This window comes from Sinocyclocheilus grahami, unplaced genomic scaffold, assembly GCF_001515645.1.
Source record: "Sinocyclocheilus grahami isolate Dianchi unplaced genomic scaffold, SAMN03320097.WGS_v1.1 scaffold4.1, whole genome shotgun sequence".
Lineage (NCBI taxonomy): Eukaryota > Metazoa > Chordata > Actinopteri > Cypriniformes > Cyprinidae > Sinocyclocheilus > Sinocyclocheilus grahami.
The window spans coordinates 2,225,536-2,239,108 of record NW_015505183.1 but is presented as its reverse complement, the minus strand read 5'-3'; the positions used below and the strand labels follow the sequence as shown (position 1 = coordinate 2,239,108).

General features: G+C 38.9%; 1 protein-coding gene and 1 long non-coding RNA gene across 3 annotated transcripts; both read left to right on the top strand.

Moving 5' to 3' along the window:
- Window positions 1-262: 262 nt before the first annotated feature.
- On the top strand, window positions 263-1,105 carry LOC107582699 (uncharacterized). The gene is made up of 2 exons (XR_001608969.1): window positions 263-378; window positions 473-1,105. It is a non-coding gene; the product is annotated as an uncharacterized lncRNA (long non-coding RNA).
- A 658-nt stretch (window positions 1,106-1,763) lies between these two features.
- LOC107582685 (protein Jade-1-like) lies at window positions 1,764-11,164 on the top strand. Of its 2 annotated transcripts, none has more exons than XM_016268620.1 (10): window positions 1,764-2,307; window positions 2,656-2,726; window positions 2,865-3,022; window positions 3,111-3,295; window positions 3,400-3,611; window positions 3,699-3,866; window positions 4,912-5,028; window positions 5,617-6,150; window positions 8,646-8,763; window positions 8,848-11,164. In XM_016268620.1, exons 1-10 carry the CDS (start codon window positions 2,259-2,261, stop codon window positions 9,768-9,770), a joined length of 2,535 nt encoding a protein of 844 aa, XP_016124106.1. In that variant the 5' UTR covers window positions 1,764-2,258; the 3' UTR covers window positions 9,771-11,164. The 2 variants fall into 2 exon arrangements, with proteins under 2 accessions (XP_016124106.1, XP_016124101.1); XM_016268615.1 differs by having other exon boundaries at window positions 2,623-2,726.
- Window positions 11,165-13,573: the final 2,409 nt, after the last annotated feature.

Here is a 13,573-nt window from a genome sequence, read left to right as displayed (position 1 = left end):
TTAATAATTTAGTTTTACTTTTTGATCAATTAAATGCAGCCTTGGTGAGCATAGATGTCTTCTTTCAGTAACATTTGAAACGCTTACCAACCCCAAACTTTTCAACGGCAGTATAAAACTAACAATGATGTGCATGATGATATGAAAGCTAAATTAAGATAAAAACTAAATTGAAAATTCATAATGGCATTTCTGATCTTTAAAGCAATTAGGTATATGTAAATGTATAATATATGTATGTGTATGTATTTGTAGGGGACTTTTTTGAAGGAGAAATCCCTCCTGCAGATTTATACATTCTGGCCCGGATCATTCATGACTGGAAGGAGGAAAAAAATCTCAAACTACTGAAGAAGATTCATACAGCATGTCATCCAGGTGAGAAAAGATGTCATTACCTGGTCAATAATAGGCCCTAAAATGATCGTTTTCAAAGCATCTGACTTGCGCTTTTATCTTCATCTCTATCTAGGTGGAGGCGTTCTGATCGCAGAGGCACTGTTGTTTGAGAACCGCCGTGGTCCAACTATGGTTCAGATGTTTTCTCTGAACATGCTGGTGCAGACAGAAGGGAAAGAGCATCCACCCTCTCATTATACACATATGCTCACCGAAGCAGGATTCAGAGATGTGCAGGTCTGTCGGACCGGAAAATCATACAATGCTATTTTGGCACTCAAATGAATATGCACAAGTGTATTAATGTAAGCATTGTCAGTAATCAGAACCCTTCTGCCTTATGCCCTTATCTGCAGACACGTCAGTAATCATATTCATGCACATGTCAGACATCTGTTGTTCCACCTTGGCCTCGTTTTGTAAAGTAATAAAGCAGTTTTATTTCTCCAACACAGAGTGAGCCCACTCCTGATCCTTACGATTCCTTCAAAAGACCAACTTTAGTACAAATTAGGTTTAGTTATTTGTGAGCTTGACTCCTGAGGCCTACCAGATGTAGTCTGAGAAGGGTGGGATAAAGAGCTGTTTTGGATTGGCCGGTGGTGTCAAAATAAGCTCCTCCCTCTATCCCGTCTTGTGTATCTATGCACTGTCGTCTTGACATATGGTTAAGTGTGACCCCTAGTGGTTATTTGTTGAACTAACACAGAAAAAAACATTCTTCTAAAAATGTACACAAAATCCATACATAAAATAGCAGTAGTTGATTTTTAGCTAAAGAAAGTCTGAATATCAACTCCTGGCCTCATTCCATTTCAACAATATGATTTTTGTATCAAATAGTCCTAATACAATTCATTTACCATCCTTCTACAGAAAAAAATGCCTCTTGATTTTTTTGTTTATTATTTGTGTATTTTTTATTTAGTAAAAAGCTTGCACCACCCGTGACGTTCTGCCACACATTTATGCTTATTATAAAGTATATTATAGACCAAAGTATTTTGTTGTGAAGTGATCTCAATGTGATTTCCATCTTTTGTATTTTGTACCTTTCATCGAAAGTGCAAGATGTTCATGATGCATCTCACCTGCTTACAAACAAGTAAACAACTCAAATGGATTCGTAATTTCGTAATTTATGATATCATAAGAGATCATCCTCTGTTCGTGCGGGAGCGCGCTGTGGATGTTTCCAGCTGTTTAATGCCACTCAGCGGGTGTTGCATTGCTTCAGTCCAAAAGAAGTTAAATAAAAAGCACCCATCCATTAAAAAAAAGCATCTCACACGGCTCCGCGGGGTGAACAAAGGCCTTCTGTAGCGAACTGATGCGTTTTTGTAAGAAAATTATCCACATTCAAAACGTAATAATCATTTTAATCTAGCTTGCGCTCACTGTTGTAAACGGAAGCAATTCCGGGCGGATGTCGAGCATTTCAGTCTGCCATTGGTCTATTCAACAGATAGTCCCGCCTTCAGACCCACGGGATTGGTTGCACCGATGTTATGTTGCGGTGCTCAACCAAACAGCAGCGGTTGGATAGCACCACGTTTTGGAGGAATCGGCGTACAAATTACTTATAAATTGATTCTGCATATTAAGCTCAAATAGCAGGATTATATGAAGTTTAATATAAAGTATCTTAACGTAGTCTTTAAGTTGAGTTTGGCTTGTAAAGTCTTCTTTAACTCTGAATCTGCATGTCTCTGCTGGCTTCAGTCAAGTTGCGGCTGGCTGGGGGAAAGCAGTGCACTCACCAGTCATCTCTGCAGGATCAGTTTTCACAGGAATGTTCTGCTAATGTTTGATCAACCTCTGCAGATTTCTGCATCACTTGAAGGCCACGGCAGCTGACGATGAAGCGAAGCCGTGTCCCGAGCACCAGTGAGGACTCAGATAATGGAAGTAAGTAGACAGACACTTTATTTTCTAGTACCAACTTGCCTCGAGTAATCTATATTGCTCTTCTGGTAATACTGAAGTTGCATGTTCTTAAAGTCACCATGAACTCAAGATTGGACAATTCTTATTTTTGCAATATGTTTATTATAAATTCTGTCCACATCATTTTTATATATATATAATTTTTAATTTTTTTTAATTCATTTATGTGTCACAAGCACTCTCCTTCTGCAAAACTAATACTGCCATTTTTTGAAACTAATAGAACTATTAATGCTGCTAATAACATGAAGTATCCCTCTTTCTTGGAGTCTTCGGCACAAGATTCAGCAGTCTTACTGTCTCTTTCAGGTAACTCCACATCCTGGTCTCAGCATTCCAACTCCAAGCAGATGAAACAGAATGGAAAAAGACCCTCAGAGGTACAAAGAAACGCTTCACCCTCAGAACCACCTCACATACGACCCTAACAGACAAAGATGATAATGTTGTAGATATTTGTCACAAATCTTTTCATGCATATTCTGATAGTCACACCCCCTCTTTTCTTTCTCCTCCAGGTGTTCAGGACAGACATGATCACTGCTATGAAGCTGCATGATTCATACCAGCTGAATCCAGAGGATTATTATGAGCTGGCTGATCCTTGGCGGCAGGAGTGGGAGAAAGGGGTTCAAGTCCCTGTTAGTCCTGACTCCATACCACAGTGTTCAGTGCGGTATGAGGATTTAGTTTTTTTCCCTGTCAAACTATTCATCTTTAATGGATGCCATTGATTTATTCCTGTTTTTCTTTTTTTCCTGCAGCACTGTAGCTGAGAAATCCCCCGCTCCTCTGTTCATCAGGCCAAAGAAGCTGATTCGCTCATCTGAGTCATCGATGCTGGGATACGTGGGTATTCAGACGCTAGCTGATGGCATGTGTCGTTATGACCTGAATGAGGAGGACGTAGCTTGGATGCAGATTGCTAACGAGGAGTTCAGCAAGATGGGTGAGCAGATACAGTCTGGAGTTTTCATTTTACCCATTATGCACTCAAATTTCTTACACACTGTTGAAACAAATGTCACGTGTAGCTAACTGATTTGGTTGTAGGCATGCAACTCCTGGATGAGCTGACAATGGAGCGGGTCATGGAGGAGTTTGAGCACCGTTGCTATGACAACATGAGCCACGCCATGGAAACGGAGAAGGGGCTTGGGATCGAGTACGATGAAGACGTGGTGTGTGACGTTTGTCAGTCCCCTGATGGCGAGGACTGCAACGAAATGGTGTTCTGTGACAAGTGCAACATCTGTGTGCATCAGGTGTGTGTATGTATGTGTTTGTGCACCTGAGTGTCTAAATGCATGTGCAAGCACATATTAATTATATAACAATGTACCTCCCCACAGGCATGCTATGGTATACTGAAGGTTCCTGAGGGCAGCTGGCTTTGTCGTACCTGTGCACTGGGTATCTTTCCCAAATGCCATCTGTGTCCTAAAAAAGGTGGGGCCATGAAACCCACTCGCAGTGGCACCAAGTGGGTCCACGTCAGCTGTGCTCTCTGGATACCAGAAGTAAGGATGCATGCAAGTCTTATAAAGTAATTTTGTTAAAGGGGTCATGAACTGGCTTTTTTATTATTTATTACACTGTTGTCTGTGGTCCACTTATGATGTCCGCATGTTTTTTTACATTCAAAAATATAAAAATCAATAGGTAATAGGCTATTTCCTACCCTGGTTTTGAGGCCGGCTCGAGAAACACTCTGTTTTTATGGGTGTGCTGCATTGAAGACTTGGAAGTAAATGCCCACTGCTATGATTGGATAATAATTTTGCATAGTAAACTACCTTTCTGTGTGTCTGTTTGACAAGCTACGTCCTTCATAGTTGGAGCCTTCTGTGACTTTGGTTAGACACGCACACATAATCAGGACATCAAGCTATCTCAAACAAAGCAATAGTGACACAGTACAAAATATTTGTATTTCCCGTCAGATTGAATATAGACAGCACAGCATTGCTTTTTAATCTCAGTCTCTCTGCAAATCCAGCGTCGACCTGTGTCTTGCTTACAAAGGAATCCGCGGTGAAATGAAGCGAACAAACGTTAAATGTTTTACTCGCGTAAGCTGAAACTTCGTTAAATATAAAGTTCAACCACGCATTCCTAATATTTGAATCCGAAGGAAGGTCATGCAGCAACTGTGTTCTTCCACAACCAGGCACTGCACAATATTTTGCTATCTTTAACAGCATGTTTATTGCTTGGTTGCTCGATCCGGTTTAGCGCCACTTACATTATTTCCCTACTATGTCATGTGCGATTCAGTGGGCGGGGCTACAGAATTAGGCATTGATATTCTTCCGTGGAGGTGGTGTTTAACCTACCTAAGGTAGGCACATTCCAGGATCTGGCATTTGCTGGGCCTGGTGAAATTAAAGCTTTTATTTCAGTAACAAGGACATTTTCAGGTCTGAAACTTTCAGGATATTCTTTTAATATGATGATCTCTTATATATCAAAAGCTCAAGTAAAAGTTGATTTCTCAATTCATGACCCCTTTAAGAGTATTGTGTGAGCTCAGACTGGTCTTTGTTGTGTGCTCTTTACCTCTAGGTAAGCTTTGGTAACCCTGAGAAGATGGAACCTATCACCAATGTGTCTCATATACCCAGCAACAGATGGGCTTTAATATGCTGCCTGTGTAAAGAGAAAACAGGAGCTTGTATTCAGGTACACAGTGCTGATGTTTATTACTTATTATGCTATTCATTCAGATATTCAAAATCTTCCAGAGGGCCCAAAGTGCATTTTAAATCTGAATATTTTCTCTCAATTTGAGCTCTGGAGAATAAAATAATATCAATTGATACTAAGGTTAATGATTTTAGGTACTTTTCACTTAATAAAAAAGTTACACATACAAAATGAATGATAGTATTTCTGAAAAATGTTTGAAATTATGTACATTCACATAGGTTGAGGTTATATCAGTATTCTGATAAAAGCTGTTTAATTTTCCATGGACTGAGTCCCCTCATGGGAGCCAACATGTTGAGATCACATGACTTCACTTTATTTCTGTAATCCCCCTCAGGTATTGGACGCTATCACTTGTGGAATAAATTAATCGTTGCTGAGTGCCAAAAGCAGTGTTATTTATTCAGTTTGGTTTTTGCAAGATGCTGCAACCATGCTACTTGGTTTAAATGTAGAATTTTGTTAATTTATTAATAATAATAATAATAAAAAAATCAACTTCACATTTTCCCCATCTTCTGTGCTTTAATCCTGACATTCTCTCTTTCCAAATCCCCCTAGTGTTCTGCCAAAAGTTGCCGTGTGGCATTCCATGTGACTTGCGGTCTGCAGTGTGGGTTGAAGATGAACACAATCCTCACAGAGTCGGATGAAGTCAAGTTTAAGTCTTTTTGTCCCAAGCACTCAGGAATGGACTGGAATGAGGAAGAGGGAGATGATGACAGGCCAGTGAAGGTCCAGACCAGAGAAGAGAGAGGGAGAAACAGGGGAGTGAACATCTCATCCTCTACACAGCCCAGGCTAGCACAAAACCCCAAAGAAACCAGACTCAGTGAGCGTAAACTTCGAGTTCAGCAGTTGGAGGACGAGTTCTATCGCTTCGTCGCCGCTGATGAAGTCGCAGAGCACCTGCAGTTGCCCCTGGAAACTGTGGACTTCCTGTTCCAATACTGGAAATTGAAAAGGAAGGTGAACTTTAACCAGCCGCTCATCATGCCGAAGAAAGAGGAAGAAGACAGCCTTGCCCGACAGGAACAGGAAGTGCTTTTGCGGCGACTCCGCCTCTTCACGCATTTACGACAGGATCTAGAGAGGGTAAGTTTTGCAAAGCCATTCTGTAGCCACATTACCTCACATTACTACTTGGTACAATATAAAGGAAGACAGCAGCCACCAATCACAGCTCAAGACTGTTAAGCCCAAAGTATTCTTCAGTTTTTTTACATATAGTCTAATGCGCAGCTTTTCAAAGTATACTCCATTTGATAGCGTGTGCAAACGCAGGCTCTCTAGAAAGCTTAGACCAATGGTCTTTTTTTCTCCAGACGTTATGACCAATAAAAATGTCTTTGCACTTCTTTCATAACCCTCTCACACAAGCGCTTGTCAGTGCGGGCATCTGTTTTTATTGCAGTCTCTGCTATTTTGTTGTTGTTCATCTCTTTAGTTTCGTTTTGTACTGTGAAACAGCAGCCCAGTCTAGTGTTGCCACCTTTTGGAACAACTGATTAGTGCAAAACCAAGTCTGTACTGTACGTTGTCCCTGGCATACACGTAAAAACCGAAGTATACTTTGGACTTTAGACAGCATGTTCCATTCCCTGCCTTTCCTTCATGATTTCAAGTAAACAGTTGGATTCCTTTAATAATGTTTTTTTTTATTCAATATTGTGACTAAAATCAGTGTTTTCTCAAGGTTTTAAATTAGTGTCATCACTAACATTTGACAACATTTCTGTCCCTGTGTCGCTCTGTCACGCCACAGTCATTACAACACCTGTATCTTTACAATTAGACCATAAAATATGTTGCTTAGCCAAACCCAAACAGAAAATACACACTAGCCCCTTTTTTCAAATTATGGTGCTATGTGTCAAGACGTCAGAAGTGGAGGAATTTTAATTAATTTTATGGTAATAAGATACCAGATGGAAATGTAATAATAACTATCTGTGAACTCCAGCTATAAGAATTTTAGATTGGTAACCTAAAAACTATTCCCACTGCACAAAGGAAGTTTTAGACGAATAAACCATTTTTACAGAGTAGTTAAGTCTCTAGATTATTATGTGCTTTATTGCCACTGCTGCTGAGAGCGTGTCTTCCATGTTTGGAAACTGACTCCACACAATGATTAGTTCACCCAAAAATTAAAAACTGTTATTTATTAACCTTCATGTTGTTCACAACCTGTTCATCTTCGGATCACAAATGAAGATATTTTTAATATTCTCTCTTACTGTTTTTCCATTTAAAGGTGACATATCATGAAAATCTGACTTTTCCAGGTTTTAAGTGCTATAATCAGGTCCCCAGTGCATCTACCAACCAAGGAAACGTGAAAAATATTAACCCAGTAACTTTGTTTTTGTAAGCCTTTTTCTGCAAGCGTCTGAGAAAACGAGCGCATCTGATTTCGCTTCCTTGGTGACGTGGCAAAGGGATCTCATTATAATATTACCGCCCCTTAATCTGTAAGTTTCCACCAGGTTTCCACCCATGGCGCCATCATTTTGATTTCACAAGCGACAACAGCGGCGTGCAGTTCTAATGCAATGGTGAAAGTTTGAGCAAAACATGCTAACTGTTCTGTCTTTAGCTGCACAGACGAGCACAGAACACTATTTAGAGTCCCAGCCTCAGAGGAGACGAGAGCTGTGCATTTATTGATTTATTTATTGTATATTGCTGCTGCCACACAGATCTAAAATAAACGTGATTTATTTCCCAGCAGTTTACCTTCACAGACATAACCAACTGTTTTTGTAACTCTTGTGTTTTTAATGTAAACTTGTGTGTGAATGAGAACTTAGTTTAGTACTCACATGCCTGTGACAGCCGCTTTCTGTCCGTGTGCTTCGGATGTGTGCTCTGAGAAAACCGTTTATCAAAAATTTTAACTTGTATGGTTTAAAACGCATGATTTCAGAGTGTTAAACATGATAATCAGAACCAAAACAGATGTTTTTTAGTGTCTCCAAGCTGTAATGGCGCCGCTCTATTCTGGAAAAGGGGGTGGGGAGCAGCAGCTCATTTGCATTTAAAGAAACGGGCCCGAAAAACAGCGCGTGTCTGCTTCCACTCAAAATAGGCATTTTCAAAATGATATAATAAATGATCTGTGGAGTATTTTGAGCTGAAACTTCAGACACTTTCTGGGGATACCAGAGACTTATATTACATATTGTAAAAAGGGGCATACTATGTCTCCTTTAAAGTCCATGCAACCAAATCACTCATTAAAAGTTGAAAAATAAATAGAAAATGAATCCATATAAATCAAGGGGTTTAAACCAAGAGACAATCGCTTTAAATAATGAACAGATTTCATTTAGGCCTTTGTTCATATATTAACATTGCACATGCATAGAGCAAATCAAATGTAAACAAAAGCTCAGTCGTGCTTGCTTGACATGCAAGAACAAACCTCATCAAGAAGGGTGAGAACATATTAGAAATATCTTCATTTGTGTTCTCAAGATGAATGAATGAGGTTGAGTAAATGATGACAGAATTTTCGTTTTTAAGTGAATTATCACTTTTTTTTTTGGTAGAATTCGTATGTCTCACCTACATATATGTGTGTTCAGGTGCGTAATTTGACATACATGGTCAGTCGTCGGGAAAGAATTAAACGAACCTTGTGCAGAATGCAAGAGCAGATCTTTCATCACCACATCAGACTGCTCGAGCAGGGAAGTGTCGCTGGTCAGTATGATGCTTACTGTACACACTTGAAGAATATTTTATCTGTTTTGTTTTTTTTAAACCATTACCTTCTCTCCTGGTCAGGTATATCTTCTGCTAGACATCTGGAGGAGGCTATGTTTTACTTTCGGATGGCACCTCCTGTACCTGCATCCCCCCAGCCTTTGAAGGGTCACTGTGGCCAGAACAGTGCCCTGGGCACCACTGTTCAAAATCATGAGAAAGGGAGCAACATTTATAGAGTCTCAAAGCATATTGAAGCAGACAATCCTACAAAGATGCCCAGACTGGAAAGCCTGGTCATGGACAATGTTCCCAGTTCTGGTGTCGTTGATTCAGGCTCTGGAGGTTGTAAGACTGCGCCATCAGCTATGGTGACACGTTCGGAGGGCAGGCTGAGGGGCAGTGAATCTCATAGAAGAGATGAGGAGAGTGAGCGCCCCCTGGAGGACAGGAGGAGGAGCAAGCTGTGGGAACAGGTGTCTATAAAAGACAAACTGAGACAGTCGAAGACTATGGAGGACACGGTGAAGAATGAGACTGAGCATGACAACATGGATGACCGATTACTGCCGTCTCACAGCAGAACCACTGCTAGTTCTGTAGTCACTGCTTCGACCACATATAACGGATCACCGAGGAAGACAATCTCAAGCCAACATCAGGGGAAAATGGTGCCAAATGGAACCACTAGGCGGCATCTGAAAAACTGGGGCAGTTTCAGAATCCCTAAACGGAGTGCAAGAACGTCATCGGGGAAAGATGGACAGGACAGAAATGACGTGGTGGACCAAAATTCTTCCTTAATTTTTAATACAAGTCCCGCTGCAGCCTCCCCTCAAATTAGGACCCGGCTGCAGACAGGAAGTGAAAACCGAAGCCATGTGAAAGAGTCTGATCTTGGCCAATCAGAACAGGGCAAGAGGTGTCATGCCCAAAGACTTCGAAGCCCGATTACTAGACGTTACGGTTCGGACGTGATCCAACGTGGAGTTCTTGCATCATGAAGTGTGTCCAAATATATTATAGTTCTCATTTTCATTTGCTCTTCAATGAAAAGTGAACAGGTGGAATGATATTTATTTTTCTATTCCGTAATTTTCTGCTGTTGCTGAAACTACTTTTTTTGAGTGTACGTTAAAAACATACGCAGAGAGGTGTCAAAGACCAAACGATTGGCTGATGAAGAAGAAAAAAGTCGTCTTAATGAATGAAACTTCAAATCAGGTGAAATTAACTGGCACAACTTTTAGATGAGTTATGAGCACTTGTGAGGGTGTTACCAGCGTGAAACAAAGCCAGTACGGCCCAACTGTCTTAAGTCCCACAGAATTACTCAAACTTAACTGTTTGAAAGAATATCTGACCACAACAGTCTAACCAGTGTCTAAAATTTAGGAAAGACTTTTAAATTGATTTCTCAGTATTCTGCTAACTTAAAAGGCCATCATGTTGTGTGTATGTGACTTGTGTTCAAGTTGTGGCACCTTTTCCTTCTCAGGTAAAATCTTATATTTGTACGTAATTTATAGTGTTATGTCTTGTGTGTAACAGGTTAATGCCTTATATGTACTCTCTTTGGTCTCTAAGTAATTCCTTTCCAGAAAAATACAAACAAAAAAATTATAATTAACTCTTTCACTTAACCATATTCTTCAGCAATAAATGGACTCGGTATGTAGATGCAGACAGACAAATCCACACTCGGTAAGATGACATTATGACACACAGTGAACGCCACTCGTAACTCTGTTCAGGAAGGCTTTTAACAATCATTTACTTCCAGTATCCACTACTTTGAATTCATATTTGCACTTGATATTAAATAACACAAGACACTATCATAGTTCTAAAGAAGACACTTGTTGCGTTGAAAGGACCCTTCTTGACATGGTTGCCTTGGAGTATACTCAAAGTATGTGTTCTTGCAGCTTTCCTTTATAGCTATAAATGTCTTTTCTCATGCAAAATGTATTTGATCTCCTTGAGAAAAAGTTTATCTTGTGCCTGAGTGTTTTTGTTGAGATGTTGCACTAGAACATTAGCCAGAGAGCTTGGTATAACTGTTCACAGAAAAAAAAATGTTTCTACATGTTTATATAATCAAGCGCTGCTGTATTTTTCTTCTTTCTTTTTCCTTTATTCTTATGCAATACTTCAGTTTTGTTGAAGATTGTGAATAAATTTTCTTGAGATTACTTCTGGAGATGTCTGGATTCCTTGAGAGGAAAGTTGAAGTTTTCTACATTATTTCTCAAACAGGGCTTCAGACTAAAAATTGGCAAATGATAGACATTGGCTCCTTCAATTAAACCATATTTGGAAATCATGACTTTTTTTGGTTGACAAATTACAAAAGTGGTTTAGTTCCCATTTGACGCTGTCATTGTAGTGAATCTGATTGAATTTTAAATACATTCCACATTTTAAATAGTTGATTTTTTTTTTTTTTTATCTGAATAACTTTTGTATATAATAACTGTATATTTATGTTTAAAAAGCAGTGGTTCCTGGTTCATTTTAAATCTGACTGATAAATGATTCATGATTCATTGATGTAATCAGCTGCAAACTCAGTAATAGCTCTAAAAGATTCACTGACTTAAGTCTGATTCAAATCGCAAACAAGTTTAGGGTGAATTAAATCTTTTCAGTTGACTCCTAAATAAGAACATTTGTGACCCTGGACCACAAAACCAGTTATAAGGGTCAATTTTTCGAAATTGAGATTTATACATCTTCTGAAAGCTGAATACGCTTTCCGTTAATATGTGGTTTATTATGATAGGACAATATTTGGCCGAGCTACAACTATTTGAAAATCTGAAATCTGAGGGTGCAAAAAAAATCTAAATATTGAGAAAATCGCCTTTAAAGTTGTCCAAATGAAGTTCTTAGCAATGCATATTACTAATCAAAAATTTACAGTACAACATTTACAAAATATCTTCATGGAACATGATCTTTACTTAATATCCTAATGATTTTTGGCATAAAAGAAAAATCTATAATTTTGACCCATACAATTTTTATTTTCTACAAATATACCCCAGCGATTTAAAACTGGTTTTGTGGTCCAGGGACACATTTGTTAGTGAATTGGGCATTGTGGTTGTTTCATGCAGGAAATGCCAGCACCTCTAAAGATGTAATTAACACCAGCTCACAAGGTAACATCTGAAGATACTTCATATTTATGCAGTGTTTTCCCGAGTCACCAATAGCATTTTAGTCTGGATGCCTAAGATCGCTATCAATATCAAGGTCATGGGTTTGAGTCCCAGGGACTGTATAAACAAAATACATACTTTTAATGCAAGCTAAGCTGCATAGGATCAGCGTCTGTCAAACGCATAAATGTAAAGTATATACAGAGTGATAAAACAGTATATCGGTTAAACTTTAACCCTTTCCTATACCAACTGTATGTGTGTGTGTGTGTGTGTATGTGTATGTTAGACCAGTTTATGTGTTTATGTCGTATGTTAGACTAGTTTAAGTGTTTATGTAGTTAATAAAACCTTACTTGTATCACACTTGACGTGTTCATTGTTTGCTCATAACCGGAGTCACTAATCATGCAGATTTACGTTACAAGCTTATAGAATTGTACAGTAAGAAAGTTATTTCCCTTAACCAGGAAATTAACGTTCTTAGAATTGACAAGACAGTTGACCCTGAGAGGTCAGCTAAATATCTACAGCGGATCTAAAATATGAATAGTTAATTATAACTAGTTATGGTTAATTATTCATATTTCCTGTCGTTGTGAGCTAAATTCGCTACACGTTTGAACAATCTTTTATGAGAGACTTTTCTATTAGAGTGCAAATGTCATGGTAATACACAAGTTAAATTAACGGGCATCCTTATCATCTCTAACTGAATTCTGGGTCTCACCAATTCCATTTTTAAGAAAAAGTTTTCAGCTCAAGGCAGTATATGTTTTAACCTACATTTCATTACCAAATCCAGTGCTAAAAATAAAACCATAATCATGTCAAGTGGTATGACAGTTGTCTGAAGTGTTCCTCAGGTTCTTCATTATCATATACAGACTTTTTTTTTTTTGCTTGTTTGTTTTTTAAAGTGGACTTTTATCAAAGTTCCATAAAATGAGAAATCACGGACAGTGAATGTTCAGTTAATGGCAGATGTTTAAATATGACCAGGCCTCTTCCATTGCTTCTTTGTTCATGTTGGTATGTTAGTATCTTGGCACGTGTGAGTCCAGACAATGTCTGCTATGTGTTATCTACTGATGGCATGTCATGTATCGTCACAATAGTTGAGCCGCTGTTGGTGCTGAAATGCTCCCCATTACTCCGGTCCACGTTTGCCAGGTCGACCCGAGGAATGCGGTACCCGTTCTCTGAGGACTGCACAAAGCTTCCAGAGACTGAGCTCACACCCACATTGCTAATGGCCAGGTTTGTGTTTGTGGTAGTTGAGGACACCTTCTTTCGTGGTTTGTTGGAGCCTCCAGCCAGCATCCTGTTTGCATGAGTCCTCCTGTCAGATTAAATGATTATAAAAATGATGGGTAGCATATTGATGATCAGAATTTAGTGGCATAGCTATTGGATATTTAACTGTTCATGCTCATTTCCTCTGTTTACATTTGCAAAACATTAATTTTAATATTGGCATTTGTTCAGTTACTGGCCCCAACGTGAAAAAAAAAGATCTGCCTATTAATAATGGTTTTAATACCGGTGCATGCTTTAAATTATAAACATAAATCAACTCATTATGAAACAAGTCTTTCAGTCCTGAAAATATTTGTAAGTGTTCTTGTCCTCTTAATAGT

Coding starts and splice junctions, on each gene's coding strand:
- LOC107582685 (XM_016268615.1), top strand. CDS start 2,259: ATGAAGCGAAGCCGTGTCCCGAGCACCAGTGAGGACTCAGATAATGGA. Junction 2,308..2,622: donor TGAGGACTCAGATAATGGAA/GTAAGTAGACAG, acceptor TGGAGTCTTCGG/CACAAGATTCAGCAGTCTTA. Junction 5,029..5,616: donor AAACAGGAGCTTGTATTCAG/GTACACAGTGCT, acceptor AAATCCCCCTAG/TGTTCTGCCAAAAGTTGCCG.